A 27,721-nucleotide genomic window follows, 5' to 3' on the forward strand; every position below is an offset into this window, starting at 1 on the left:
CGCGCCACCGCGCATGCGCCGCCCGCCCGGAGCCGCAGCCGGGAGCCGGGAGCCGGGGCGGCGGCAGCAGCGCCTTCCCCCGCCCGCCCCGCCCGGTTCCGGGGGGCGGCCCGCGCAGGCGCGCTGGGGCCGGCGGGAGAGCGCGATTGGCCCGTTCGAAGGGACTCGGCGGCGGCGGCGGGAGATGGCGGCGGACGAGCTGTCCCGGGCCCTGGAGGGGTGGCGGCTGCGGGACGTCGGCGGAGGTGCGGGGACGGTGAGGGGCACCCGTGGGTGCACCCCCGGGGCGGGGGGGAGGCAGCGGCGGGACCCCCCCTCCGAAACTGGCACCCCCCGGCCTCGGCGACCCGATGTTTCCGCTCTAATCGCTTTACCCCGTATTTGTTTTCAAGTATTATTTAGGCTGGAATGCGGGTGTTGAAGGGACTAGGTGATCTGAAGGGTCCCTTCCGACCCAGGCGATTCTGTGATTCTACCGTGCTCATATCCTTGTTTTTTTTCTCACAGTCTGGGTCAACGCAGTCTGGGATCTGGATTTCACAGAGGTGGAACCTCTGGATGCCAGGATAGCCGAGGAGATCACCGAGGAGGGACTCGATGCCTTCACTTGGCTCTACCAGGCCCTGGCACCCTTCGCTGGGGAGGACCATGAGAATAGGGAGGTAAGGCTGCACTGGGCCACCTTCTGCTTAACAAAGATGCAAAGAAAAATCATAGAATCCTTTGGGTTGGAAGGGACCTTAAAGATCATCCAGTGCCACCCCCTGCCTTGGGCAAGGACGCCTCCCACCAGCCCAGGTTGCTCCAAGCCCCGTCCAACCTGGCCTTGAACCCCTCCAGGGATGGGGCAGCCACAGCTTCTCTGGGCAACCTGTTAAAGCGCCTCACCACCAACATTGCAAAACATTTCTTCCTGATATCTAGTCTAAATCTCCCCTCTTTTAGCTTAAAACCGTTACCCCTTGTCTTATCACAACAGGCCCCACTAAAAAGTCTGTCCCCATCTTTCTTATAAGTCCCCTTTAAGTACTGAAAGGCTGCCATATGTTCTCCCCGGAGCCTTCTCTTCTCCAGGCTGGACACCCTCAACTCTCTCAGCCTGCCCTCGCGGCAGAGGGGCTTCAGCCCTTGCAGCATCTCTGTGGCCTCTTCTGGACCCACTCCAACAGGTCCATGTATGCCCCATGGACGGGGCTTTGAGCAACCTGGTCTGGTGGGAGGTGTCCCTGCCCAGGGCAGGGGGGTTGGAACTAGATGATCCTTAAGGTCCCTTCCAACCCAAACCATTCTACGATTCTAATATTATACACTATAAAATAATTATTAAAAACATATTTTTATATGTGTTATATACATAGGGGTTTGGTTTCAGTGGGAACTGTTAAAATGTTAATAGCAGCTACTTGCAGAGAGCTATGTTATTACTGGGTTTCTCACTATTACTTGTGTATTTCGCCTCAGAATATCTGGACCTTTTTTGCTGAAAACAACTTCTCTCATAACGCTCTCGTGGCTGTGTTGCACCACTTTGTCCAAGTGGGCCAGCATAAAAGTGCTAATGCACAGCAGAGGATTTATGCTCTTCACGCGGCTGGGTTGTACTTCTTACTGCTGGAAATCCCAGGTGAGCAAAGGGATGCGCCTCTTCATTGTTGGATAAAACATCATTCAGGCAAAATCAGCTTTTTCTCATAAGAATTCCAGGTGGAACAAGTGATGGCTTTTGAACTGTTCGCTTGATCTCCGTGAAATCCCTGGAGATGAAACTCAGCCACAGTGTTGAGTGCTGAACAGCTGTTACGGTCTGATGGCAGCTTGGTCTCCTGTCATAAAGTGGCTTGAAGGCTCAGTCCGGGTCTGCATTGCCATGCGTCTTAGCAGCTCTGTGACAAGGTCAACAGAGGAGTCTGAACGGTACACAGAGCTGAAATCACACGTATCCCTCTGCTTTGACAATAATACACAGCGAAGGCAGAAGCTTATTCCTGTTCCTGCTCTGTAACTAGAGAGGATTTCACTGTGCAGTGCTTTTGGACAGGTTCATTTGTGAAAATAACAGTATTTGTTTAAAATAACCAGCAGTTGGAGTTGATTCACGGCAGCATCCTACAGTATTCAAGGCCAGTACGTCCTCTAAAGTTTTGCTGATCTTTGTTATGCAGCACATTACCAGCTAGAAGGGGTCGATCAGCTGGTGGTGCTACTGGAGAATGTCATCGCGGATGACATGTCATCCTGATGCACTTTGGCTTTGTTCAAACAATTCCTTTTTCTTCTGAACTCTCTTAGGCTCCCAGGCTTTGTCCTAGCCATCTATTTGGCTGTCAAAGCAAATGGAGACTTGGCCAGGTGATTTGTTGCTCTCTGTATTTTGTCTGGAAGATGGTTGATGTTGTTTTTTCTGGGCAGGCAGCGTAGCTAACCAGCTGTTCCATCAAGTGTTGTTTGATAAATGTCTTCACACCCTGACAAAAAGTTGGCCTCAACAACCAGATCTGATGAGGAAAAGAAAGAAGATGCACGCTCAAAGCTCCAAGACCAGTGCACGAAGAAACAGAAAGAAAGGAAAACCATGCAGGAACAGCAATGTAAGATGTTTGTGTAATCTCTTCAGATATAAACCTCTATTATTAATAAGCAAGTTATTGGCAAGCTGTTTCACTTCTGGGTCACTGTGATACTTTTCCTCTTTTTTGCTGTTTTTTAATTTTAACCTTTTATTCAGCAGGTCAGCTCTGCTCTTGATCCTCTGCCTATTATTAGGAATTTCAGAGATCTGATGATTCAACATTAGCCATTTTCCTGGCTGCTGACTAATAGAAAAAATACAGCTTATTTGTCTGTGGCATATTGTTAGAAAGCTCAGTAGCAGAGGGAGAAATTAATTTATATCAGCTTCTTCAAGAAACATTCAAGCTCGCAAATGACATTTGCGTTTCCTTGCCAACTTACTGATGGGCTAAATGCTTTGGTTAGCTGGACTCAGCTGCTCGTTCTAACATTTATATGGTTTTTTTTTAACGCAACTGAGGATTACACATCAGAAATCCGGAGAGAAGATGGGTGCTGCAGGGTCATGACAAGCAAGCGAAGAAGGGTGTAGGCACAGTGGGAATTACTTGACATGACTCTCCCAAGTGTCAGAATTCAGATAATTGTTTTCAGTTATGATGGACTTTCTCCTTCCTAACGAGAACAGGCTGTGTCGGGGCCTTCTTTTTTTTGTATACAACTTTCATCTTTTTTTGTGTTTTTTTTCCCCCACTGTTAAGTGTGTTAACTAATCTGAAAGAAAAGATTTAGAATTTTGGATGTGAAGTCACGTAGGACCTAACCTGAGAACTCAGTGAAGCGCTAAAATGTGCAAAAGAGATCAGCCAGTGCTGTGGGACAGGATGCTCTTTCTCTTTTCTGCCGATATAGATGGAAGATACATTGGAAGAGGAGGAGGAGGAAGAGGATTGTGAAAATGTTTACTTTTCAACGGATGATCTTCTTCAAGTTCGCAACTCAATCTTCCTTCTTTTGAAAAACTTCTTAAGACTTCTACCTAAATTCTCCCTGAAAGAAAAGCCTCAGTGTGTGGAGAGCTGCCTGCAGGTAATAAGATTCAACTCAAGGAACCTTATATCCCCCCAGCACAAACTTTTGGTGGACGCAGAACGCTCCATGGCCACAGGAGCGATGGCAGTCCTACCTTTCCTAAATTGGTCCCCCGATTAAACTGCCCTCACTGTAGCCAGGGGGAAGGCACATGGTATTGAGCCTGTGGGCTTTGGGGTCTCCGTATGTTTTGCTTCAAGGGAGATACTGTGGTTCGAAAGTTAGACTCAAGTTCTCTATGGTGTGACCCCCAGCCATCCAAGGAGACATGCACGTCTTCCCCTCACCTGAATTAGCTAAGCTTGGCTTTGTTTCCTTCCAGATCTTTGTTGAACTGACAAACTTTGAGCCAGTGGTACATGAGTTCATGTTTTCAGCAGCAATGTAAGCAAATAATTCTTAATGTTTAAGCGGTACTTTGAACAAGTAAAGCACTCAATGCATGTGTTATCCTGTTTATGCGAAAATGAAAGCAGTGATTTCTTTCCCTAAAGATAATTAGAACGTGTTCCACCTAGCTAACAGTAAACAACATCTAGTGGATATTGGATGTTTTCCAGTCAATGAGCAGATTTAGTTGTAATAGTTGTAGTAAATGTTTCTCCGATGAGATATGAAGATGTCTCTCTGCCTTTTTTGCTTAGGGATGTTAACAAAGCCAAGTACGTTCCCGAGCTGGCCTATCATGGACTGCGATTACTGTGTTCCCCTCTACATGGTCCAGAAGATAAGGTAAAAGTTGAACAAAATCTTTAAAATGCTCACTGCAGTATTGAAAATGAGTAGCTGTTTCTTTCCTTCTCTGCACGTCATTTTTGCTTGGACGTTTTTTACTTTTTACATTAGTTTTATTTTTTGGGCATGTGTTTGCTGGGTCAGAGGCAAGATGCTTTTTTTCCACCCCAGTCCTTATGTCCTTCGGCTTGCATGATGTTTTGTGTGCATTGAATTCTGTGCTCTACTGACTCTTGGGCAAATGAATCGAAAGCAGAGGCTAGCTACAGTGGCATTGGATCTCTCTATCTTAAAAAAGAGAATTCCAGGTGGCTGCGTGTGCCTGGAATTTTGTGGTTTCCTGCTAGGTGGAGCTCCAGCACTGCTTGGTAGCGTGCTGTGGCATGGTGTTGTGCAGCAGTGAAGCATGATGGGGAGGTGTTATGCGCAGATGATAGTGAGCAGGGTTGATGCTTATTCAGAGAATAGTCTGTCATCATGGAACATCCAGTTCTACCAGAAATGTGTCTGCAGCTTTACATTTTTATTCTGTTAAATTGGCAAGCACACTCTGTCATCTCCCACTTATCTGCGTGCTGCTTCTATGGATGGGCTTTTGAACTTTGGGTGTGACTGCGCTGCTGTGTTTGCAAGTCTCTGTACGCCCATCTGAACTAGTTCTGAGCTAGAAAACAGGGTATTAGTGTCTGTCTAGTCAGGAGAGCCTGGAGCTTAGACACTAACCTGATGCATACCTGAGTGTCCGCCCAGCTTTAGCAGCCTTAGACCTGTGTGTTTCAACCTCCTTGGTTTCTCAGGGCAGCACAGGCGTTTCAGAATTGTTGACGTTTGTGCTATCACAGGAAGATGTCGTAGGTCTCCTCCTCAGACCCTCCTCATCTCCCCTGCCCTTCCTGCGTGACTGCTCGGTGAGTGTCAGGATAACCAGGCATGCTGCGGTCCCACAAGTGTGGCAGGGAGGAAGCTCCAAAAATTCAAGTGCACATGGTGGTAAAAACATGCCTTAGTTTAAGGTGTTTTCCATGCAAAACCCAATGAATTTCCTCAAATTTCAAATGTCTGGCGAATTGAAGTCCACTGCTTTGGAGAGGATCTGTTGGTGTTGTCAGGAAGCCTTCTTAGGCCTTACTGGACTTGTAAGAGAACATTGCAGCTGGGAAAGATGGTATGTGTATTAATGGGTCCTCTTTGAATTATTCCGTCACATTTTGACAGGTGATATTATTTGGATCTAAGTTTGTTTAGTTCAGAAGTAATTCATAAACCTGGTCAGAATGCTTATCCATGGGCTCCGGTTGCTACTGAAATGAACCTGAAAATAACCTTTTCTTTCCAGATTCTTCGTTGTGTCTTCCAGCGAATCCTCAATGTCATTCTTATGCTGGAAAGCGGTGTGGGTTCCAGACGCGCGGTCCTTGCAATCACATCGGCTGTGATCAGTGCCAGGAATCAGGCTATAAAATTCATCAGGTGAAGTACAGAGCTCTGGCACTACCCTTCCTGGCTGTGTCTGCGCTTTCTTCTGGCGTGCCTTTGCTTTACTGTTCAGTTGATAAAGGGATGAGACAAACTGGCACTGACTTTGAAGCTGTTTGTGCAAATGAGGTTTAATTAAAATGTCTGTAATGGGAATTTACTGAACTTGCTGGCGGAGGGGAAAGAAGGTTCTGTTTGACAGAAAAGTGGCACTGAAGGGAAGGGACCTGCCTTCTGTATTTTGCTTTGTGTCAGTTTTTCAGGTTTTGTAGTTTACTACAAAGTAGTGTAAAGAAGATAAAAGAGTAACATGGAGCTCGTCTCTCCTTAGTTCTTTGCTTTCTCCTGCTTAAAGATATATTTTGCCTGTGTTCGTTATTCCCCTGTGTGGGGATCCACATTGTTGAAAAGCGTAATTTGTGCAGAGATCCCCAGACAACATAGTAACAGATAACAAAGCAAGTAGATTGAGAAGAAAGGAGCTTTTCGTATTGACCTTCTACTTGTCGAAAGGTATTGGAAGAAATGTTTTCTGCCTGCAAAGCCAGGTTAATGTAGACAGTAAGTAGGTCTGTCTGACCGTATCCTGTTGCACTAGTGCTCGTGATTCCAGAACGTGCACTTTTCCTGACTTTTGAAATGCATTCCAAAGGGAATGTCCTTGACTTGATTTTTGCTCTGTTATAAAACCAGCCTTATTCAAATCTGCTTGTTTTTCTTCTGTGCAGTTCCGTAGTAGATGAGCTGAAAGAAGTTGTTTTTCCTGTTCTTCGAATATTGCTGCAACATATCTGTACCAAGGTATGCTAAGCTTTGTTGCGTTTTAAGCTGAAGAACTCATGTGTGGAGACATTGCAGTATCTGTAATGGCTAGGAAATCCATTTTCACAATGTTTTGTAAGGAATTAAAAGATTTTAATGATTTGCAGATTTCTTGACAACCTGATTGCGTTTTGTGCTCATCTTTATTGCAGTTTTCAGGCATTTTAAAAGTAGTGTCACACTCTAGGAGAAGACTGAGGGTGAACACTTCCCTCCTCGTTCACAAATTATTGTACCCTACTTTTGACTTTTCCACAATTTGCCATTGCTTTTACACTGTTTTGGTAAAGGCAAATGAGGATTACGTGAGCGCTTTGCCTAGCTAACTATCTGAAGACTGCCATGCAGAAATACTGCCTCTGGGTTTAATCTAAGCTCCACCTTTGCCTTGTGGGATTTGCTGTGTGATTGTGGGTGAGTGCTGAAGGAGTGACCAGGGAAGCTGTGATTGTTCTCCCAGTCCTTGCTGAATTTGACCTCATCGCCTCATTAAATAAAAAAATACTTATCTTAACCCCTGAAATGCCATTCTGGCTTCTAGAGCAGAGCATCAAAATATCACACTGTGCAATTGCCCTTGTTTTTCAGGTCCCAGATAAGGCTGATTATCGCACCTATGCTGCACAGGCCTTGGTGAATTTGCTGAATAAACTCCCTAGTATAGAGTTTGCTGACTTCATCGCTTGGCTTTATAAATACTCACGCAACACTAAAGTAAGTACATCCCCTTGATGTTCCAGGGTTCAGATACGGCACTGTTTTGAAGATGAAGGGTTCAATATCAGTGCTGAATAGCATTGTTGTTGTTGCTGGTGTCTAAAAGCGGGTAAACTGAGTCGGCAATGCCTGTGTCTCTGCTTACATTAACAGAGCACCTTGTGTGCTTTTCCTTCCAAACAGATTGCCTACAGGGTGTTTGCTCTTGATGTAGTGTTAGCTTTGTTGGATGTGCCCGAGAGGAACTTGGACGGCTCCTTGTCCCTGGATCATCAGAAGTTTCTAAAGCATAAGTTTTTAGTACAGGTCATGGTGTTTGGCCGGTGTTCGGACAAAGCATCCGTGGTCCGTAGCAAAGCCTTGAGCAGTTTTGCCCACTGCCTCGAAATGAAAGCTGCTGCTACCCTGGAGAGTGTACAGGATTTATTACAAAGCTGTAAGTATTATGGATAAATGAGATAGTAAAAATATTTCTTGACATTTCTGGGGAATGATCACCGGGAGATAGGAGAACTAGTTGTCAGGAACTTAAAAAATCTGCACGTAGCGTCCTTGTGTGTTGTGTCATAATGAGAAGTAATAGATGAGTCCTGTTACTCATGAAGCTTTATATTTGGAAGGGATTTATTCTCGTGTATCAGTTCTAAATAGATTCCTCCATGAGGTACCTTTGAAGGATATTTACAGACAACTGAAATTGCTCATTGAAAGAAAAAAGAAAGTTGCGTTTTTGCCTGACAGTTGATTAAATCTTGAGTTGGCTTTTGCTTCTGCTAAGTTGTTTTTTTCATGATTGGCATTCTGAACTCCCTCAGGTGTGGTAAAGGCCAGATGGCACAATTCAGAAGCGTGCACATAGCATCCTACGGTTAGATTACTTGCCTGAAAAAATTTGGAATGACAAAATATCCAGAATTAAAATACTTTATTTAATTTCTTTTTTTATTTCTTTTTGGCAGCTTCTGACCATACAGTCTTGGAAGCAAACACAAACACTGTGAGTTTGACAGCGAGTGCAGAAGGTATAGAGTTATTCTTTTATAGTAAGTCTCAGTCTTTTCTTGGCATGCCATTTTCTAAAAATACGCATATGTATAAAACCTAGGGCATGCGTGAGGCGCTCTGTTTAACAGTGAACCATCTTGCTGCCTGAACATATGCCTTTTTTGTACTTAAACTTTTAACTTTTCTTTCAGCTATGTCCAGACATCCGCTGAAGACCTTACCGACTTTCAAAACTATTGAGTTGGCAGATAGCAGCGATACTGCTGTGCTTGATGGTACGTCAAAATTATACTAGCCTTTTCAGATAACTTTTCAAAACCTTAATTGAAATTAGACTTTCCGAAGTGTATTCATTGGCCATTTTTCAAAGAAACTGGAGAGAGCTTTCTGTAGAGCTGTTAAAAAACACTTAGGGGTGATGAAGGGGGTGGAAGTGCCAGCCATAAAGAAGTATTATTTCCACTCAAGTCTGAAAAATACATTTAATTTTGAAATACCAATGTTCGTTTGTGTTAATGTGGTGGCAACACTTGTTGAAAAGTAGGTAATTTGTTCTTTGCAAAAAGGATGGTAATTGATGTGGGATATAATACTTCTAACTCCATAAATTTAAGGGTAATTAAATCTCTTGCTCCGATGCACAAAGAACTAATATATTTTTGCTACATAAAACACAGCACCTTTGACTGGCGCTGTTATGTTCGGGAAGAATTCACTTCTCTGCAGCACCAGGTACTGGCTGGAGTTGAAAGCGAAGCGTGAGGTTAAATGGACTGATGCAGAGTGGCAAGCAGCTAGTTCTAATTTATTGATAGCATGAAATCAGCGTGGAAGCTGGCTTTTGTGGCCAGGATGTTCCTTCTGTGAATCTCTTCCTTTCTTTTCCTCTTCCGTGTAAAGGCTTTTCTTCCTAACCTCTAGGCCTCTGCCAGTATCTCTGCTCTCAGTTCTCGCTGTTCACCTCTCCTGAACTGCTGACAATTCAATTCTCTGCTGGTTCACGTCCTGCGCTTGTGTCTTTGTCATGCGGCTCGTGCTGCTCTTCACATGGGATCTCTCTCCCTATCTCCATGAGCCAGGCTCCAATCTTCTCCATTGAAAGCTTTCTTTTAAAACATTTCGCTGATAAGTTTCGTTAATCCGCTCTCTCAGATAGAAACGTCCTCCAGGCCACTTAAGGTATTGTGTATTCCCTGTTTAGTTGCGGACTCCTTGTGGCAGAGGATGCCTGCTTTTGTGTCTGATACCCAGCAGAGCGTACACTTGGCAAAACAAATTAAGAAAAGGCTTGGATGGAAAAGGACTGTCTGGAGCTCAGGAGGATAGCTGAAATACAGGGCTCTCCGACTCCGTCAAGGTGCATTAGCAAAGCTGTCTGGCACACGCTTGTGTTTGGCTTACGCCTGCGCTAATTTTGCACTTCTATGAAGACCAAACAGCTCATATTTTAGAAGCGAAATAAATCTTAGCCAAGGATAGTCAGACCGTGCTAAATGCACAAGGGCACAGATAAGAAGGGTAGGGATAATCTGCAGGGCGAAGTGTGCACTAAAGAATTACCACTGCCCAACAGTATAGAAACAATATGTTCCCTTGATAGTTCTCAGCCATTTAGAACTCGGGTTTTCTGTTTGGTTGGTGGTTTGGGTTTGGTGGTTTTTTTTCTCTTTTCTATGTCACTGTGAGTAAAATCAATGTCACTCGGCAAAGTGTGATTATTTTAGCAGATTTGATCACTTTCACAAGAGCTGGACTATTTTAATGGCAAAACCTTGCAATGAAAACGTTCTGTGCTTTTTCTGTCAAGCTGGTATCAGGAGGAAGACGCAATCGCAGTTCGCTGCCCATTAAGAGCGCGCGGATCAAAGTCCTGTTCTTCCTTTAGTAAAAATTTATTTTCAAACTACTTTTGATTAGCTCCTTGTGACTAATCCTATTTCTTAATGGCAGCAGAGTGGATCTCCACATGAATCGCTCTAAGTAACAGATCTCCAAATTTGGCATGTATTTGGGAATTCTTACTTAATGCTGTAAGAAATCTAACAGACAGCAATAAATAGAAACCTTCAAAGACTGGTAAAATGCTTGAAATCAGTATTGCTTGTCAGTGGTTCCTCTGAGTGATTCCAAAGGTGAGAAGTAGTTGATTGTGGCCCTGTGTGTTCAGTTGTGGTTTTTTTTTTTTTTTCTTTTTTCCTCTGCCTTATACCTCATTCTGGGTTATTCTGGGTGGGTTTTTATTGGGCTTTGTTCATTCCTCCTCTCTGAAAGTCTCGGGCAACAAATTGTCGCTCGGTTTTGTTCAGAGCTGTGTTCCTCCTTGCCGCTGCACGGTGTTCAGGGTGTTAGTGCTGCTAAATGGCGGTGTGGAATGGCGGTGTGGCTAATTTCTTTTTATCACGGTTTCGGCTAGGAAAAGAAATCATGGCCATGCTGAGACTGAGAGCCGGAGATGAGAAAACCAATGTGAGGAAATCTGCTCTCCAGGTACGGTGTTTTTGCGGGCTTCCCTGTTCTCAGTGATTACCCAGAATGCCCTTAAAATAAATAATTAGGCCGTAGTACTGTAGTGAACTGTATGTAACTTTGCCCACCTGTAGCTTCCTGCTATTCCTGCAGAGTGCCTACAGGCCTTAAAGAGGTCTTGCTTGCTAATTTCTGATAAATAAATAATGAGAGCATGATGATGGAAAATTTTTCTAGTACTCTTGCTGGTGTTCTCTTATGCCGTCATTTGGAAAGAGAGGCTCTTTTCAAATGTCAATAGGCATTTCAATTAAGCGACTTCCTTATAAACCGAAGCATATTAGCTGCTCAGTTTGTTTTGACCTTGTTAACAAAGAGATTAGGTTATATCCAGCCTCTTGTGGAGGGATGCGTTGCTTTGCTTGGTGCTCTTTTTTTTTTTTTTTTTTTAAATGAAATCATTAGCTTTTAAAGAGATACGCTTCAATGAAAATTTCAGTGTTTTACAAAATAGGCGTCTGCTGTTGACTGCCTTCCGCTGTTAGTCCTCTTCACCCCAACTCAGTTCACATGCTGATTTGAGCTTCTCAAGTCAAGGCTTTACGATTGTTTTGTTTTGATGCTTTTTGATTTAAAAAAAAAAAATAAAAAAATCCCCTCTTCCTTATTACCAGGTAAAAGATGTGATTCATACAAGAGACACGTTGTTTTCAAGGGGAAATTGTGACATTCACTCTATCCGAATGTTGTTATAAAATCGGAATGACTGAAAAGATGCTTTCTGTTTCATTCTGCATCTCTGGTTGTGCCCAGTACTCATAAATTGTTAATGTGATGTTTCACTCTCGGTGAGATAAATTAATCTCTAGTTGAAGTCGGCAGGGGGTAGATTGTATTTTTGATTTGCTACCCAGTGCGCATGGCCTGTATTCCCTACACAGTTATGCTGGGATTTGACTTCTAGGTTTTTATGAACATCCTGAAGCACAAAGTCATCCCTTGTACTGCAGAAGATTTGTCCACTCTTCAAGACCGCTGCCGGGACCCTGCTGTTTCTGTGCGGAAACAGGCCTTGCAGTCTATAACAGAGCTCCTTATGGTGAGAAAAAATATCATGAATTCTTACGTAGACCCGAGATGAGCAAACTACGGGTTAAAAGAAGGACGAAACAGACAAATCAGTTGTTCATTCAGTGGATATCATTTTATGACTGTGTTTTAATTTTTTTTACCACCTTTTGACTTGTAAGTCGTCACTCGTTCTTATACATACTTGTGATTTATGTAGGATGCTTCCAACTGTTGGAAACATTTATTTTCCTGGCTGTTGATTTATCAGTCGTGAAGAAAATGTTTATGTTGCTGGTCTTCTCAAGTTAAAAAAAAAAACCTGAATCACTTTACTAAGATGTAATGCGTAGATGATAGCACTGCAATATTTTTCCTTCTATTTATTCATGAAGGGTTAGTAACTTAGGCTTGAAGCATAGGGTTTATATTAAGCAAAGCTTTTTTTTTGGTTAGTGTTAAATCATCTGCTGTACAGCTTTAATGTGATACTGTTATAATTATTTATAGGGTTTCAAAACAAAGTATTGCAGTAGTTTAGCAGAAGCACCAGGCAGCTCGATCATTGATATGATCAAATGCCTCGTGGTGTGAAGGAGATACAAGTTCCCTTGTCCCCTGTGCTGCCACACGGCAGTGCTGGTTGAGCAGCGTGCTGGGGTTTGTTAAAATTTATTTGCAAAGTTAGTCGCTGAATCTGGAGGTTTCTAGGCCTTTGCTGATGTTACCCATGCATATAGGATCCTATAATGATTTTAAAATGTTTCTAATACGACGTGTGTTTTTCTCAGTCGCAGCACAGTAACGCTCTAGTGCAGAAGGCCTGGTTAAATGGAGTGGTGCCTGTTGTGATGGACACTGAAAGTTCTGTCCAAGAAAAGGCCTTGGATTGCCTTGATCAGCTCTTGTTGCAGCATATAAAACATTATAATAAATTCAGGAGTGAAGATGGAAAGCAGGCTCTAGCGTGGGATCTCCTTACCCTCTTGAATTCAGAAAGCCAGGAGCTAAAGTAAGTGCATTTTTCCCTTCGTTGTAGGCTCTGATGGCTTTTCCATAACAGCCCTTTTGTCTAACACATTGTATGTTTTTATTGCCTTTACTATGTTAGCATCCAGGGACAATTTTTTTTTTACCTTTAATCCTGTTAGAATATGCAACTTTGCCTTTACAGAAGGAAATTGCCTATTGACTGGAGTAAGATAAGAGTATGAGTTCATAGTCTCAGAACTCTCGTTCGCTGTGTGGCCACAGACCAGTAGTTATCATAGGTTACATATTGTTTAAAGGCACGTGCCGTGTGTTGTGCAAGGGCAAGAAATTAAATTTATTGGGGCTTTTTTTTAAGCTACTTGAATTCTCTGCTTGAAACAGTCAGTACAAGCACATATTACTGCTAGAGATGGAAACTGTCGTGTTGTGAGGGGCTTGTGTTGCTCTGCCAGTTCCTGGGACAGAAGAGCATGGAGAAGCTGGCAGGTGGTGAGAAGAGTGCAGTTTTCCTTTGTGTCTTTACCTGTGCTCCCTCCCGGAACGCCAGTGTTCGTATACAGGAATGTTGCATGCTGTTCTTGATGTGTTGGTAGCAGCATGAATATTTAAGTCAAATGGAGGTGTTCTATGACACAAGTAAGAGAGGATATATAAAGAAAGAAGAACATGGCTTTTTATTAATTCTGATGTGCAATATGTTACTCGTCTTATGACAAATAGAATTATTCTGCCTTTTGCAGAATGCTGTGGGAAGAAGCAGAAGAAATGGGATGACACACAGTATGACAAGGACACAACATTGACTAAAGACAGCTGTATGTTTATTAGTCAACAGGGCATAAGAGCTTAGAAATAGAAGATGAGGTAGTGGTTGTGCTGCCTTGCCAATTGGTGAAACTGTCAGTGTTCTAATTTGGGCTATTTTAGAACCTAATTTGCAGATTCATGGCACCTTCTTCTTCATGACCTTAAAGTACCTTGCAGCTTGATAAATCTCACAACTCTTTCAACGTGAAGTAGGTAACTAGAGATAAATAGAAAAATGAGTGAGTTATGGTGCCTTAACATTACTGTGTCCTGTCCCATTATGGGTGTTAAACTACAACTACTAGCAGGTCTTTGTTACAGATGGCTGAAATTATATTTTCTTGATGTGTCACGGTATTAGTTGGACCTTCTGTCTTACTGACACACAGCACTACATCCATGCTTGTATGCCAGGTCTGTAGTGTATCACAATATGAACTGAAAGACTGAAAATATTTCTAGTAAAATATGTAGCAGAAATCCTGACATATTCTGAGTAGTGGGAATGCCAAGTGATAGCAGCTTTGTTGTGTTGCCCAGTGTATCCTGGACAGGGACGTTGGATTTTACTGCCAATGTCTAAGACCAAGTGTTTTGTTTACTCCTCCTTTAACTTACTTCTCTTTCTTCCGTTTAGCCGTTACTTGAACAAAGCTTTTCATATGTGGTCCAGACAGAATAAGTTCACCTCCACTTTCATCAATAATGTCATGTCTCATGTGGAAACGGAGCACGCTGCACCGGCTTGGATGTTGCTTGCGAAGGTGGCCAGTTCTTCACCCAAGCTGGATTATTCCAAAGTCATTGAATCCTGGGACAATGTCAGCAGGTATCTGTGTGCTTTGAACACTGTCCTCCATTCTGCAGGAAAGAGATGGGGGTGAAGAGGAAGAACAAAGCAAGTGAGCGCTTGCTGTCTTTCCACGGGCAGAGTGCCGTTTAGCTGCTTAGATCACAGTTCTTTATTCAGGCAATCGGTTCTGCAGCTAGGAGGCAAGAAATGGCCCGCACATTTGTGCAGTAATGAACTCTTACCTTAAGCTTTTGAGTTTTCATTTGCTTTGACATGTCTGCCTTAATAATGCATATCCCAGATGAAAGGATTTTTCTACTGTGATTTGGTGTTGTTCCTTAGCGTTAATGTTGGTTTGTCTGCTCTGCTATTTTGCAGGCAGCAGAACATGAGCATTGATACTACAGGACATATACTCAGTGTCATCGGTCATGTTGCAAAGCATCTCCCTAAAAGCACCTGTGAGAGGCTGATTGGTGAGCGGCCCTGAGGAATTGCAGAGGGGGAGGCAGGTTCATGCCTCCCATTTTAACAGTTATTTCTGCTCCATAAGCAGTCGATAAGCTTAGAAAATGCTCATTTTGCATGTGTGATCTCCTTTTCAGATAATATCAAGTGCTGGCTGAGGGACTCTCAGTGTCCCCTGGAGGTGATTAGCCCAGCTGTAGAAACTCTGCAGAAGCTCTGCCGCGCGTATGCAGATGTGCCGGAGGAGGCACAGGTGTGACTTAAAATACATCTTTTAAAATAGCTTGTTTCACACTTAGGAGCGCTGTCTCTTGAAGGCAGCTTCAGTCTGCAGTCTGCTGGCTGATTAGCTCACTGAACAGAGAGGATCTGTCTCCAACAACTTGAGTCTGTTCTGCTCAGCTCTTATTGGCTTTGCTGCAGTTGTGCTGGACACCATCCTGCAGCTAAGGATGGGTTTTGTAAGGAATCTTCTCTCTTCACAAGGATATTTTGTTCTTCCCCACCTGAAATGCCTTGCATTTAGCTTTTATCAAAGTTTACAGAATTCCTAAAGGGGACCTATTGCTCTGCCTTTGTGATACCAGCTATTTCTCAGGCTTGGTCCAGTTTGAAGCTGTAGGTTTATACTATAAGCTCTGATTATTCTGTATCAGAGCTGCTGTAGATGCACATATTTTCTAGACCTCTTCCATGGGACCAAATAGGGAATTAATAGCACGTTATTGGCACATTTCTCTTTTCTGCCCCCATTTGTTTTATGCCATAGCTTGGTTCCACTTCTGTAGTGAGAAGGTGGGCTATCTTTTGCTGGTAAAATAGAGATCTTGGCCAAAGCACAGCTGCAAAGAAGCTAAAACTGATGCAGGTCTCCCTTGCTAATGATCTGTCTTTGTGTATGTGTTGTATTTTTCTTTCAATATTGATGACAGCTATTTTATGATAGGCATCCCAATTAAGTTTAGTAAATAGCGTGCAAAACTGCACACTCTGTGCTTCAGAGTCCAGGGTGGATTGATGGGTTCTGGTTCTTTAAATTGACAGCCAGAAAATTCTCCCGTGTAGGTATAGTCATCACAGTATGTTGGCTTAAAACCAAATGCAGATGTTCCTGTACGTTGGTCACTTTAGCAGTTCTCACAGCTTGGCTGCCATACGTATATGTATTTGGTTTCTTATGTGACCAGTTTTAGATGGTAGAAAAAGAGAAATGATGCTTTATTTTCATCACAATCTGGTAGACAATTAGCTTTTTTTTGTTTCCCCTCCACCCCTTGGAACTTGCCATTGTGTTTTCATTTGAATGGAACTGCATTTTCCAAACAACATTTGAAAATTCATAGAGACAACTTCAAATGTGCTGGATCGACATGGAACAGTCGCCTAAACCCTCTTTGTTTATATCTGTGTGATTTCTATAATGAAGTAAACTTAGGCCTGTAGATCATTAAAAGCGAGATTCTTCAAGGTGTTTTGACACTCAGACACATCCTTTGATGTGCAGGAAGAATTTTAAAGCTCTAAGGCACTGCCTGATTGATTTCAATAGCACCTAGATTATTAAAAGCATATAAGGACTTTCAGATTAGGGATTCAAGTGTGGACAGATATTACAGCTACATTTTGTTTAATTAATAAATTACCAAATTAATTTTGTTTAATTATGGAACAGGAGCTGCTCAACCAGGTGTGTGGAGATTTAGTATCCACCTGTGAAAGCTATATTTCGAATATAGTCCTCAAAGAGGACGGAGCAGAGCAGCTGCAAGAAGATCGCTTGGTAAGTGTGGTTCCTCGTCGCAGATTGGTGAAAGGACGTAGGTCTACTTGAAACTGGTGTTCCTTAAAGTTCACGCAGGAGAATACTGCTGTGCACGCCTTGTGTGGAAGCGGGTAATGAAATCTGGTATTTACGGGCCTGGGAGCATACAGCAGTTTTATACGTCAGCAATTGCTTTAAGGATACGATACCCCATGTATTGTTTAATAACATTATATGTTTTTTCTTTGCTTTTCCACTCTTAGATGAGCTGCTTGGGAAATCAGTCAGTAAAACATGTAGAATGCTTTGAGGAGTATTTCAATATTATTAGTACCTGTTGGGGGGGTTATAGCGTATTAAACACGCACGCACACCCATTTCCGTTTCAGAGCTTCACTTTCTGTTCTCTAGCCGCTGTCTTCTTGAAAGGACCGAGGGAATTTTAAGTTGTTTTTGGAGAAGTACCATACTGACTCCTGCTGACTTAATTTACAGCTCAGCCGTTGCCTTGTGACTGCAGTGTTGCTTTTTCTCCGTAGGTGAGACACCTCTTCATCTTGGGTGAGGCTGCACAGCAGTGTCCAGCCAAAGTGGAGAAACGCGTCTTTCTTTTGATTCAGTCCATTCTGGCTTCTTCTGTCAACGAGGACCAACGTGAGGCTCTCTCCTTACTGCCTTTAATTTTGAATTTACAGGCAGCACTGTTTGCCAGAAAAGCACGTTTTCATTCCTGACCTGTTCTTTCCCAGTGTCTAGTTCTCCGGATCTTGAGGAAATGCCATCTTCCCAGCCACTCTCCCAATTCAGAGGATCGGCCATGCCTCCAGTGGTCAGAGCTCATGCTTTCATTACTCTAGGTAAGTGCCATCCTGCAGCAGAAGCGTGCCCTCGTGTATCCAGTTCCCACCCTTTCTGCTTAAAGTTCTGCTCACAAGCTGTGTCAGTCCTTACGGATAGCCACAGTGCTCAACGTTTGCATTGCCTCAGCCCATAGATTTTAGCAATGCAAATATCCATGGTAACAAGTCGCACAAACCGTAAAAATACTGCCACCTATGTGACTGCTTCTGGAGGTGGTTAATGCCTTAATAGTGATCAATAATTAGCGGCGTCCTTCAGAATAGCACTGTCCTTGTCTGTGGAGTTGGTTGCTGTCTGGCTGAAGGATCATCTTAGATGTAGTAAGGTGCTCAACAGAGGATGAAGAAAACTTGGTGCTTTTGGTGCTGTTTAGAGCAGAATGGCTGCACATAGTTACTTGTTCTCCTCGGCATGAATGAAGAGGAGCTTTGAGAGAAGCCTGGTCAATCTGCATCTCTGGTGTTACAGAGAGTGTTAAGTGGAAGTTCTGGTTTTGTAGTACCTCTGTGGTTAGGAAAAAGTCTCTTCTCTTGCAGATAAACAGTATTACTCTGCCTTAACTGCTTTGGGAAGCTTAATACTTTTGTACAGAGATGAGAAACAGTTAGGGAGAAGTAATGTTAGAATGCAGGCTGTTTTATATTAAGTTGGTTTAGTGATACTTTTAGAGGTGGGTGTCTCCCTGCTGTGCCTATGACAGCTGGGGCTGTTCTTTTTCGCTGCTTTGAATAATACCCTGTACACAAAAATAGTTCTTTGAGGGAGGGAATTTGGCATGGAGACCCACACTATAGGTCTAGGAGGAGTTTGGAAGAACTCCTTGAGGTATCATTTCTTTGAGAGATCGTGCAGATTGCTCATCAAGTTTCAGCATGTGTTTCTTGTTTATTCCCCTGTTTACTTCCTGATTCCTTTCTTGGCTCATATTGGGCTCCAAGGAGGCAGTAAGCTGGGCTGTGGTGGTTGGGAAGCAGAATATATTCACAGCGTTGACAGTCTTGCCCCTGTTTCACAGGTAAATTGTGTTTACAGCATGAGGATCTGGCAAAGAAATGCATTGCAGCTCTAGCTCGAGAACTGGAGGTGTCGCATGATGTGGCTGTTCGCAATAATGTTATCATCGTTATGTGTGACCTCTGTGTCCGCTACACATCCATGGTGGACAGATACATTCCCAATATTTCCTTGTGTCTGAAGGACCCAGATCCCTTCATCCGTAAGCAGACGCTGATCCTGCTTACCAACCTTCTGCAGGTAAATAGGGGTCCTAAGCATCTGTCTGACAACCAGCTTCAAGTACCTCTGTTGTGCCGAGCACTGGCAGCCTGTCCAGTGGGTGTATTGCTTATACCTTGATTAATCTACCCTTAATCAAGAAGACTTTAAAGTATGTATTTTGTTACTGCATTTTTTAGGCAGAAATCATATTGAGGACACTTAATGCAGTTGGATAGTGAGATTATTTTTAGTCAACGGTTACCTCTTTTCTGGTCTTCTCTTTTTTTCTATGAATTCCCTTCAGTTTCACTCTTATATGAATGAATCTAACAAGCATCACAGCACCTTTTTCCTCCTACTGTCTCTGCTTATTGTTCTAAAGATGTAAACGTTGACAGGCTGAAGATGTTTACCCTCACAACGTTCATATGAAGCCAACCAAGGCAGATTGGGAGTGCATTTGGCTCTGAGAACAGTGTTGAAGAGCATGTGTGCCTTGGCATGGGAGACCAGATTTTTCATGATTCTACTTTTTTATTGATATCTGTAGTAAACCTAAGTGCGTGCTGCTGTGGCATGTATGCTGTTTAAAGAATCCTCCAAAACATTGTCTTCTTGGAGTTTATTTGTGTACCTCCAGCTGAAGTTGTATAGCTTGCTCATTTGCCTGAGGTACTTCCTGTGTTGCCCTGACGACAGTCTGTAGGTTCACACTGGGTTTTTCCTGATTCAGGTGGAATTTTTATTGCCTGCCGATTTCTTACAGGAGGAGTTTGTGAAATGGAAAGACTGTCTCTTCTTCCGTTTCATCAGTGTCTTGGTGGATCCAAATCCAGATATTGCCAGGTAAAATACTCATCTGTGAAATAATGAAGGAGTTGAAGATAAGAGGTATGTTCACAACCAGTCTCGGCTTGCACCTTCAGCACGTGGAGAAGAATTGCAGTGAGAGAGCAGATGATTATCCCATTAACCTCTTCATTCATTCATTCATTCATTCATTCATTCATTCATTCGTGCTTTAGGGTCTGCAATGGTACCAAAGGAGTGTAGAACCTCTTTCCAAGTCATTTGGAGGTCCCAAAGGAGCAAGCTGTGTGTTCTTGACTGTCTTCAAAACATGCAGCTTTGCTCTATTTTTTACTCTCAGTTATCCAGAAAAAAGGAATTTTTGAAAGAAGCCTTTATGAAATCTTCCTTGTGGATTTCTAACAGGCTCTGACTTGAGCGCTGGTTTTGTTTTAGGAATAGGATTAAATAGTCTCTTTTTTCTTACATGGCATGCCTTCTCCTTTTATGCCTTCTACCACATTTTTTAATACTTTGACATGTAAGAAGAATTATGCACACTGGCTTTAAGTGCATGTTTATGAAGTTTTTGTAGGTTTCGAAGCCTCAAGCTGCTCTGTTATGTGAGAAATGAGAGTGGGGCAGGTTTCTCCAAGGATGGTAGGTGACGTGGGGATGCTGGATGCAGAGGAGGCTTGGACACCCTCCTGCTTGCTTCTGCCTGGAACAGTCCAGCTGAAGATGGGTGTTTCCAGGCCCATCAACCTGTCATTGCTTACTAGTGCATATTCACGCTTTCTTTTCTCTTCAGTGAGTTTTTAGTATGTAAAAATGTCTTTCCAGTAGATGGTGACATTGCAACATCATGTTCCTAGAGCTGCAGTTAAAGGCTCTTTGGGAGGCTTTCTCTTTGCATCTGCATTCAGTGACTGCATCCAGACAAAACCACGTTCTTCAAGTCTGGGATTGACTTGCAGGACTTCTGGTGATTAACTTTTTGCAAAGCGCTGTAGGTGTCTCAGCCTTATTGGAACTTAAGTTATTTAAATAATGAAAGCGTTGTGCCCGGATTCAAGTTCAGATTTATTTCTGTCTCTATTTACTTTAATGGCAGAAAAATGAAGTGGTATCGGGGATGCTGAAAACGTATGTCTCTCTGGATGAAAAAAGGCTTAAGGTCAATAAGCTGATATCCTTGTTCAAGCCCAGATGGAGCTGGGCAAGAATTAAATGTGATATGGAGGGAGAATTAGCAGAGGAAAACCATCCGCCTGCTTTACAGCTTGTGAACCCTGCACTGTGTTTCAGGGGCGGCTTTTAGAAGCTCCCTGATGATTCTTCCTTTCTTTTCCTCCTTTCCAGGTTTGCAGAGTTCTGCCTGGTCCATCTCTTGCTGAAGAGGAATCCAGGAATGTTCTCCCAACACTTCATTGAGTGCATCTTCCATTTCAATAGCTATGAGAAACATGAGAAGTACAACAGGTTCCCCCAGAGCGTGCGGTCAGTTGAACACATCTGTATCTCCGTATTGCTAAATGAGGGACAGTCTGGCCGTGCGGCTTTTGGTTGCAGCAAAGCGCTCATGGCGTTTTATAATTATGTATGCAGTGGGGGGGAAACGGCTAGGGGAAACAGTGTTCAATTAAGAGCATCCTGCCTTCCCCGTGACACTGCTGGGAGGACTTCTGCATGTAATTTGTGGGAGCGTGTGATATCCTAACACGTTCATGGGTCTTGAAAGTGACATTCAAATATTCCTTGCTGATTTAAAGTCTTATTATTTCTGCGAGTTTGCATAACGTGACTTGGCCCTTGTAAAATGTCCTGCTGTACCATAGGGCGAAGAATCTCTTCTCTCTGAAGGGAAAAGATAACAAAGAAAAAAGGATGCGTATCTACAGGTTCCTGCTAGACCACTTTACAGATGAGCAGAGGTTCAGCATTACAACAAAGATCAGCCACAGCATCCTAGGTAAGGGTCTGTCTTTCAAAATCTGGCAAACAAAGAACTATATAAAGCCATTAGGCTCTCAGTCCAGCCATGTTATCTTTACTGGCACTGCTGTTTGCAGTTAAATACCGCTTATTTCTTCCCTGCATGTTCCAGCGTGCTTTGTGGATAACGTCCTTCCGTTGGACCTGGAAGCCAGTGAGCTGCTCTCGGATACATTTGCAGTCCTTAGCTGCAAAGAAATCAAGCTCTCAACTATGAGATCAAAACCCGATGAAGACGGTCAGCCTGATGAAGATGAAATGGCAATGGCCAACGCTGTCATGCAGGTGGCACAAAAAAAGCTCATCTCGCAGGTGAATGGCACTTGATCTGCTGTGGGAAGAGAGATGGCCACCATACTGGGAGGGATTTTACCTTGCTGTGATAGAGAAACTTGTGCAAAAATTATGGAAGTAACATAGCGATGCCTGTAGGCTGGTATTCGGGCTCTGTCTGTAGGCCCGCTCGGATCTGAGGGCACCCATGGAAGCACTGTGTGTTGTAAAAACAAAACATTAAGGCTAAATTTGTGAAGGCTGCCTGTACTTGAGGGGTCAGTTGGAATGATCGGAAATGCATTTCCTTTGAAGTCAGTGAAGCCATGCTCGGCTCCATTTGTTCCACACATCTCTTATTGCTAAAACATTTGAGTGTAACAATGTTTTTGATGCACCTTATGGCAATTTGCCTTCAATGTGAGAATTGCCTGAATTAGTGATGTATCTTAAAAGACACCATTTAGGTTAAAAGCCTATGTACATGTGTGTGGCATAAGAGCAGGCTTAATTACGGTAATTCCCTTGCTGTGGAGCGTTAACTCCTCTCACTTAGGCCATTCATCTAACCACGGAGTGGGTTCTCTTTTATTGCATCCTGTAACTGTTCATGCCTTGTTCAAACAAAGGTTCAAAAGAAGAACTTCATAGAAAATATCATCCCAATCATCACGTCACTGAAGTCTTTGATGGAGCAGAAGAGGATCCCAGCTCTTAGGGATCTTATGAACTACCTACGGGTAAGGGGAAGTGTTTTCTTGTTGAATTTTTTTTTTTCCTCTCCTGAATTAATGTGTTAGATGTGAAACCAGTAATGGAACGAACAGCCTCTTAGAAGGAATTTAGAAGGCATATGATGTTGTGACACTGCCACTGTGTTAAATAATGTGGGAGGTGGAGGGATTTTAGATAAGGATCTCACAGTGTGTTACGTGTGAGCCTCCTCAGTGGAACGTGGGCAGAAAGCTTGAATGCTGGAAAGCTTTTTCATGTTCTGAAGTACAAATCGGAATCAAAACTCTTAGTCTGTTAAAAACACCTCTGTTCTACCAACTGGTATTTCCTTTTGCACTTAAGCAGCTGTGATCTGAATGGAGACATGAATCAGTAGTCAGGAGAGATTTCTGAAAAAGTTCAAACATTCCTTATTGCTCCAGGAAATGATGCAAGATTACCGAAATGAAATGAAAGACTTCTTTGCTGTGGACAAGCAGCTGGCAGCCGAGCTGGAGTACGATATGAAGAAATACGAAGAGCAGCTGGCCAGGGAGAAGGAGTCAGACCAAGAGCAGGTCTTGGCAGCGCAGGCAGAGGTTGTTGGTGCCATTAAATCTGTACACGTACTGTCTTCTCTGCTAAAGTTTGTGTATGCACCCAGGCTCTGCATGTCTGTGGACCTTGTTACAGCACTTGTAACAGGGTGGTGATGTAATGTTCTCATACCTCTTCACACTTGCTGACAGAAACTTTGGTGTCAGAGTCAGTTAATCTGCTTAGAACGATAACAAACACCACACGTTAGCCGGAGAGGAGCAGCAAACAAGTAATGTAAAAAGAATTTAGTTTAAAGGTAAAACCAAGTCTAATTTGCCACTGGCTGTGCTTACGTGTTGTATGTACTCTCTGTTCCCAGAGTGATAAAGATGATGAACAAGTCAAAAAGAAAAGGGTTCATTTTGTCTGACCTTAGGTGTATACAGAGTGGAAGCTTAACATCTGTTCTAGTCATGCAGATGCTCTTTAAAGTCAGTGTAAAGAAACAAGTATGTGCTTGGGTCAACTGTCCTGAACTATTTTAGATATCTGCCTTAAGATGAGATGACTTCTACCCTGGAAGAACCTTTCTCTCTCTGCTGACTTTAAAAGAGCACTTTATATATAGACCTCTAAACTAGGACATATGTATCCCATCAAAACTTCCTATTCGCTTCTTGTTAAAATTTTGACCAATAAATTCTTTCTCCCTAGCACCCCTTTACATCCATCACACAAAAGGCAGTTCTTAATCACACAGCATGTAGGTCTAAGCATCTTGTAGAGTTTTCTACGCTTGTATCCACTGTTAGACATACGATCTCTTCTCCTGTTTTCTGTAGCAACCTCCATCTTCGGAAAGCGATGTGCCTTCTGGTGGCTGGAATAATAACGCTCAGTCTCCTGTAAGTGGGAAACAGTCCTTGCCAACTGGATCAAATCCTTCCTCTGGGCCTTCTGAATTTACTGCTCCTAGTGCTAATAATGTTCAGAGACAGCCATTATTCAGTCGCAGGTATGCATTTCTCTTAGCAGTTACGATATTCTGCGGGGCTACTGCTTTGCTTATCCATTCCTTACTTAGTGGTATGAACATCACCAGTGCTGCAGCATAATCTTCTCCATTACGTTACTGTTTCTGTCATGTTTCTTGCTCTGTAGGCCAGCATCCTTGAGCACACTTGCCATCCTGAACTCTGCCAGGAAAGCAGTGGAAGCCAGAAGCAAGCAACGTAGCAAGAGTGCCGGAGGAAGTTCATTGGCTGCATTGCTTCCATCAGGCACAGCTGACAGCAAGCAAGGTAGGAAGCTTGCTGCAAACTGGTCTGGCATCCGACCAGATCTAGTTGACACAGCCTGATTGTCAGGCCCTTGAGGTCTCTGAGTGAACACGTTTCCATTCTTAATTATTTCCTTGTTATTTCTAGTATCCTTTCAAAGCCTGAATCAACAGTCTACTGAAGGAAATGTTTCTGTGTTGGGCCGCGCAATCAGCACACCAGAACGTACGTATAACCCGAAGGAACCCTTTCCAAATTGGGCTGAGCGCTCGTTCTCTGAGAGAGGTAGCAATGCATGGCTCCCCTAAAGAGCAGAGAATATTAGTCACTCATAGCTGTAGATTATTTATTTGTCTAAATGGTTGTAGTAAATAGGAATTGTTCTGAAATTGAAGGTCGCAGATGAATGATGTACACGGTAAAGGACAGTCCAATACAGTCTCCATTTACATGTCATGTTACTATAGTATTGAGTCAGTGCAGGAGAGCGTTTATTTTGGGCTGCTGAAGTAACAGAGCTACTGCCCTTTCTTCCTTCATCAACTCTGGGGTGCCAAGGAGGCATGTTGTTGTGGTTCCTTAATAGTGTGCATTGCCCGCAGGGTGCAAGATTCTGTTGCCTTGAGACACTTGATGTCCTTAACTCTGGAAGCACAGCTTAGCATTTTTAGACTAAATTACAGAATCCTTTTGCCGAGGGAAATAAATACTCAAGGTCTGGTCCTTTTCAGCTCTAAGATAGGGGGTTCCTGTTGTCCAAACAAAGGATCTAAGATGAGCTACGACTTGCTTCTAGTGAGCTGTGACAATTGCTAGAGAACAGAGATCTGCTCAAGTGGGATTAATAACCTGCAGTCATTTCTGATTGTGTCTGTGTGTTCTACCCTAAAAAAGAACTGAACTGAGCATTGGAGAAGGAATGATTTGGGTTTTTTACTCTGCTGTGGAAATCAAAGTAAAAATACACAGAGAGGAATCTCTAATACACAAATTGTGAGAGTCTGCTCTGCTTATGTCCATTGCAGCTGAATTGCCATCTCACAAAACCTGACCTTCAAAAATTACGTTGTATTGGAATGCTTTCTGACAGCCTCCAGCACTTCTGCAAGCTTTCTGCAAGCGCAAGGGGCAGTCAGAGTAAATGACGAATGGAGCCGAGTTCCAGCAGTAGCTTCCCTTCCTTCACGTCAATTTGCTGCTGAACTCCTGTAGGGCATCTCCGTTGTAGTGCGAACTGTGAGCGTGATGAACACCCTCACGCACTCTGGAGAGAGCTCTGGTTAAGCTGGGTGTATAGGTGGGTGTCCCACAGGTCATCTCTCACTAGGCAGTGGGGAATTGTTGCAGGGAGGGGTGGATCTGCCAGAAGCAGAGGTATCCGACTGCGCTCTCTGCCTGTATCTGTGCAAACACCCGACCTGCAGGCACACGGGAGGGCAAATGACACATAGCCACTAAGGCAGTCAGCGATGCAGCACTCTGCAAATACCTGACACCCGCGAGCGGGCAGTGATGTGCATCCACTGGAAAATCTGACCCTTCTCTTCCCTGGGTGCTCCACCGTTTGGCTAGATTTGTCTGCCTCAGTGTATCTCTTCGCTGCCTGAGCAACAAGCAATGGTCTTTGTGCAAAAAAAAATAATAACGGGGGCAGGTTTTAGGAGAGCAGAAATCTTTAAGCGCCATATCTCTGTCTGGAAGCTTGCATGGCTGTTTCTCTTAAGCACCATATGGTGAAAAAGGAGGAAGAACGTTAATCTGCAGTGGTACTAGGGCTGAATTCCTACTTTGCTTCAAGGCAGCCTATGTCCTTCAGCGGGGAGACAAACTGTACAGAGCGGTATCATCACTTCAGTTAGCGTGTGCTGAGCCATCTGTATGGTGGCACTGGGTCTTGCAGGCTGATAGGCAATCAAAATAAAACGTCTTTCTTTCTCTGGTATATCATTCCAAAACTATTGGAGATGCAGTTCTTTGCAAACCGTTTTGTACTAGAGAAGTTAAGAACAGCTGTCTCTCTACCTTATACAACTGTTCTGGCTGTCACTCCCTCCCTGCCGTCTTTGGGTCCCCTCAGCTCCTGCTCCTTACTTTGAGAATGGCCAAGTGGGTCTGGGCGAGTGTGGCTTCGCTGTGGTGCATAAACACACGTTGTGAAGATACCACCTTTGACTGCACGGGAAGCCCCACTTGATGACAGTTCTTTACCATTTCCTTCCTTCCTTTCACATAAACTTCTCATTAATCAAGGTAACTTGTTAAGGCACAGACTGCACAAATTCAGGATGCTTGCAGGTCAGCCTTGAGAGACGCAGAGGCCAACTAAGGCAGGTAGATTTAGTTGGATTTCCACTAAAAGCTTCAGTGTTTCCCTTCCAGGACGGGGAAGTAGCTAAAGAGCAAACCCAGTGAGTCTGTAGAGAGAAGTCCTTTTAGCAGAGTTTCCAACTCCTGCCCTATGAAGCACTTTCTACCTTAATTCCTTGTGAAAGGTTCTGGGAAACATGAGCATAAAACAGAGCGTTGAATAAAGTAAAATCTGAATATTGTGACATCTCTCCTGAGGTAAATGACAGGAAAGAGACAGCTGACAACTATGGCCTATTCAGGCAAGCTAAATTCTACCTAGCTTCCTTGTCAAGTGATTCCTCCTTTCTGGCTGCCAGCAGTTCCTTACGGAAGGGCTGTTCAGGTCCTGTGCCAGTCTCCAGGGGCTCCGAGTTCTGCCTTGAGGAGGCAAAGCATGGTCTGAATCTAACGTATTGTCAAGGGTGGCAAAGCTTCAATGGAAGGTGGGGCTCTCCCACCTAGGCAGGCACACGACCAGGGTCCCATATTTATATTAATTTCCTCCACATACAAGGAAGGCCATAAATCTGGAGCACAAAGCTGATGTGCACAGATTGCCCATCAGGTTCAGCATGTAGTTTTGGGGCTGGACGGGAGACACTGAGATCTGCTGGGCTGGAAAAGGGAGATGTGTATGTGCTTGCAATTAACTGGATATGTGTATTCTGTGACAAGTGTTCGCCTACAGTATGCCTTGCTCTCTGGCTATGTCATAAGCTGATTGCTGATGCTGTGTGTTTTTTCTTTCAGAGACCATTAATGAATTGACTTTTGGTGCTGGGGTCAGTTACATCAGCTTGACGCACACGCCCGGTTCAGCTCCAGGCAAGTTATCTTTGTGATTCTAACTTGAGGGGCGGGGGGGAACCCCAAATGATCAAATCTGTGGCGTTTTTTTTAAATAGATGCGTTATTTGCAGAGAATAAAGAGGCCGAGGACGTGCCAAGAGATGTTATCTGTTTGCTATCACCAGACAAACCGTAAGT

At 43.5% G+C, this 27,721-nt stretch overlaps 1 protein-coding gene across 4 annotated transcripts in view; it reads left to right on the forward strand.

Annotated features, from left to right (window-relative positions):
• The first annotated feature begins 13 nt into the window (after nucleotides 1-13).
• NCAPD3 (non-SMC condensin II complex subunit D3) overlaps nucleotides 14-27,721 on the forward strand; it is a 28,554-nt gene continuing 846 nt past the window's right edge. The window contains exons 1-34 of one of the 4 annotated variants that reach the window (XM_063355247.1): nucleotides 14-245; nucleotides 508-662; nucleotides 1,462-1,624; nucleotides 2,410-2,588; nucleotides 3,424-3,600; nucleotides 3,926-3,987; nucleotides 4,248-4,335; nucleotides 5,675-5,808; nucleotides 6,543-6,615; nucleotides 7,225-7,350; nucleotides 7,537-7,789; nucleotides 8,313-8,396; nucleotides 8,550-8,633; nucleotides 10,772-10,845; nucleotides 11,789-11,923; nucleotides 12,684-12,904; nucleotides 14,330-14,521; nucleotides 14,864-14,961; nucleotides 15,091-15,206; nucleotides 16,626-16,733; nucleotides 17,255-17,369; nucleotides 17,465-17,572; nucleotides 18,592-18,830; nucleotides 19,561-19,640; nucleotides 20,946-21,083; nucleotides 21,422-21,555; nucleotides 21,691-21,890; nucleotides 22,481-22,591; nucleotides 23,009-23,164; nucleotides 23,948-24,120; nucleotides 24,267-24,406; nucleotides 24,533-24,610; nucleotides 27,485-27,559; nucleotides 27,640-27,715. In XM_063355247.1, coding sequence (XP_063211317.1) covers nucleotides 14-245; nucleotides 508-662; nucleotides 1,462-1,624; nucleotides 2,410-2,588; nucleotides 3,424-3,600; nucleotides 3,926-3,987; nucleotides 4,248-4,335; nucleotides 5,675-5,808; nucleotides 6,543-6,615; nucleotides 7,225-7,350; nucleotides 7,537-7,789; nucleotides 8,313-8,396; nucleotides 8,550-8,633; nucleotides 10,772-10,845; nucleotides 11,789-11,923; nucleotides 12,684-12,904; nucleotides 14,330-14,521; nucleotides 14,864-14,961; nucleotides 15,091-15,206; nucleotides 16,626-16,733; nucleotides 17,255-17,369; nucleotides 17,465-17,572; nucleotides 18,592-18,830; nucleotides 19,561-19,640; nucleotides 20,946-21,083; nucleotides 21,422-21,555; nucleotides 21,691-21,890; nucleotides 22,481-22,591; nucleotides 23,009-23,164; nucleotides 23,948-24,120; nucleotides 24,267-24,406; nucleotides 24,533-24,610; nucleotides 27,485-27,559; nucleotides 27,640-27,715 — 4,577 coding nt within the window. The remainder of the gene's footprint in view (nucleotides 246-507; nucleotides 663-1,461; nucleotides 1,625-2,409; nucleotides 2,589-3,423; nucleotides 3,601-3,925; nucleotides 3,988-4,247; nucleotides 4,336-5,674; nucleotides 5,809-6,542; nucleotides 6,616-7,224; nucleotides 7,351-7,536; nucleotides 7,790-8,312; nucleotides 8,397-8,549; nucleotides 8,634-10,771; nucleotides 10,846-11,788; nucleotides 11,924-12,683; nucleotides 12,905-14,329; nucleotides 14,522-14,863; nucleotides 14,962-15,090; nucleotides 15,207-16,625; nucleotides 16,734-17,254; nucleotides 17,370-17,464; nucleotides 17,573-18,591; nucleotides 18,831-19,560; nucleotides 19,641-20,945; nucleotides 21,084-21,421; nucleotides 21,556-21,690; nucleotides 21,891-22,480; nucleotides 22,592-23,008; nucleotides 23,165-23,947; nucleotides 24,121-24,266; nucleotides 24,407-24,532; nucleotides 24,611-27,484; nucleotides 27,560-27,639; nucleotides 27,716-27,721) is intronic. The other 3 variants (XM_063355248.1, XM_063355250.1, XM_063355251.1) reach the window with 3 other exon arrangements.

The sequence above is a fragment of the Chroicocephalus ridibundus genome, chromosome 18 (assembly GCF_963924245.1).
Source record: "Chroicocephalus ridibundus chromosome 18, bChrRid1.1, whole genome shotgun sequence".
Classification (NCBI taxonomy): Eukaryota; Metazoa; Chordata; class Aves; order Charadriiformes; family Laridae; genus Chroicocephalus; species Chroicocephalus ridibundus.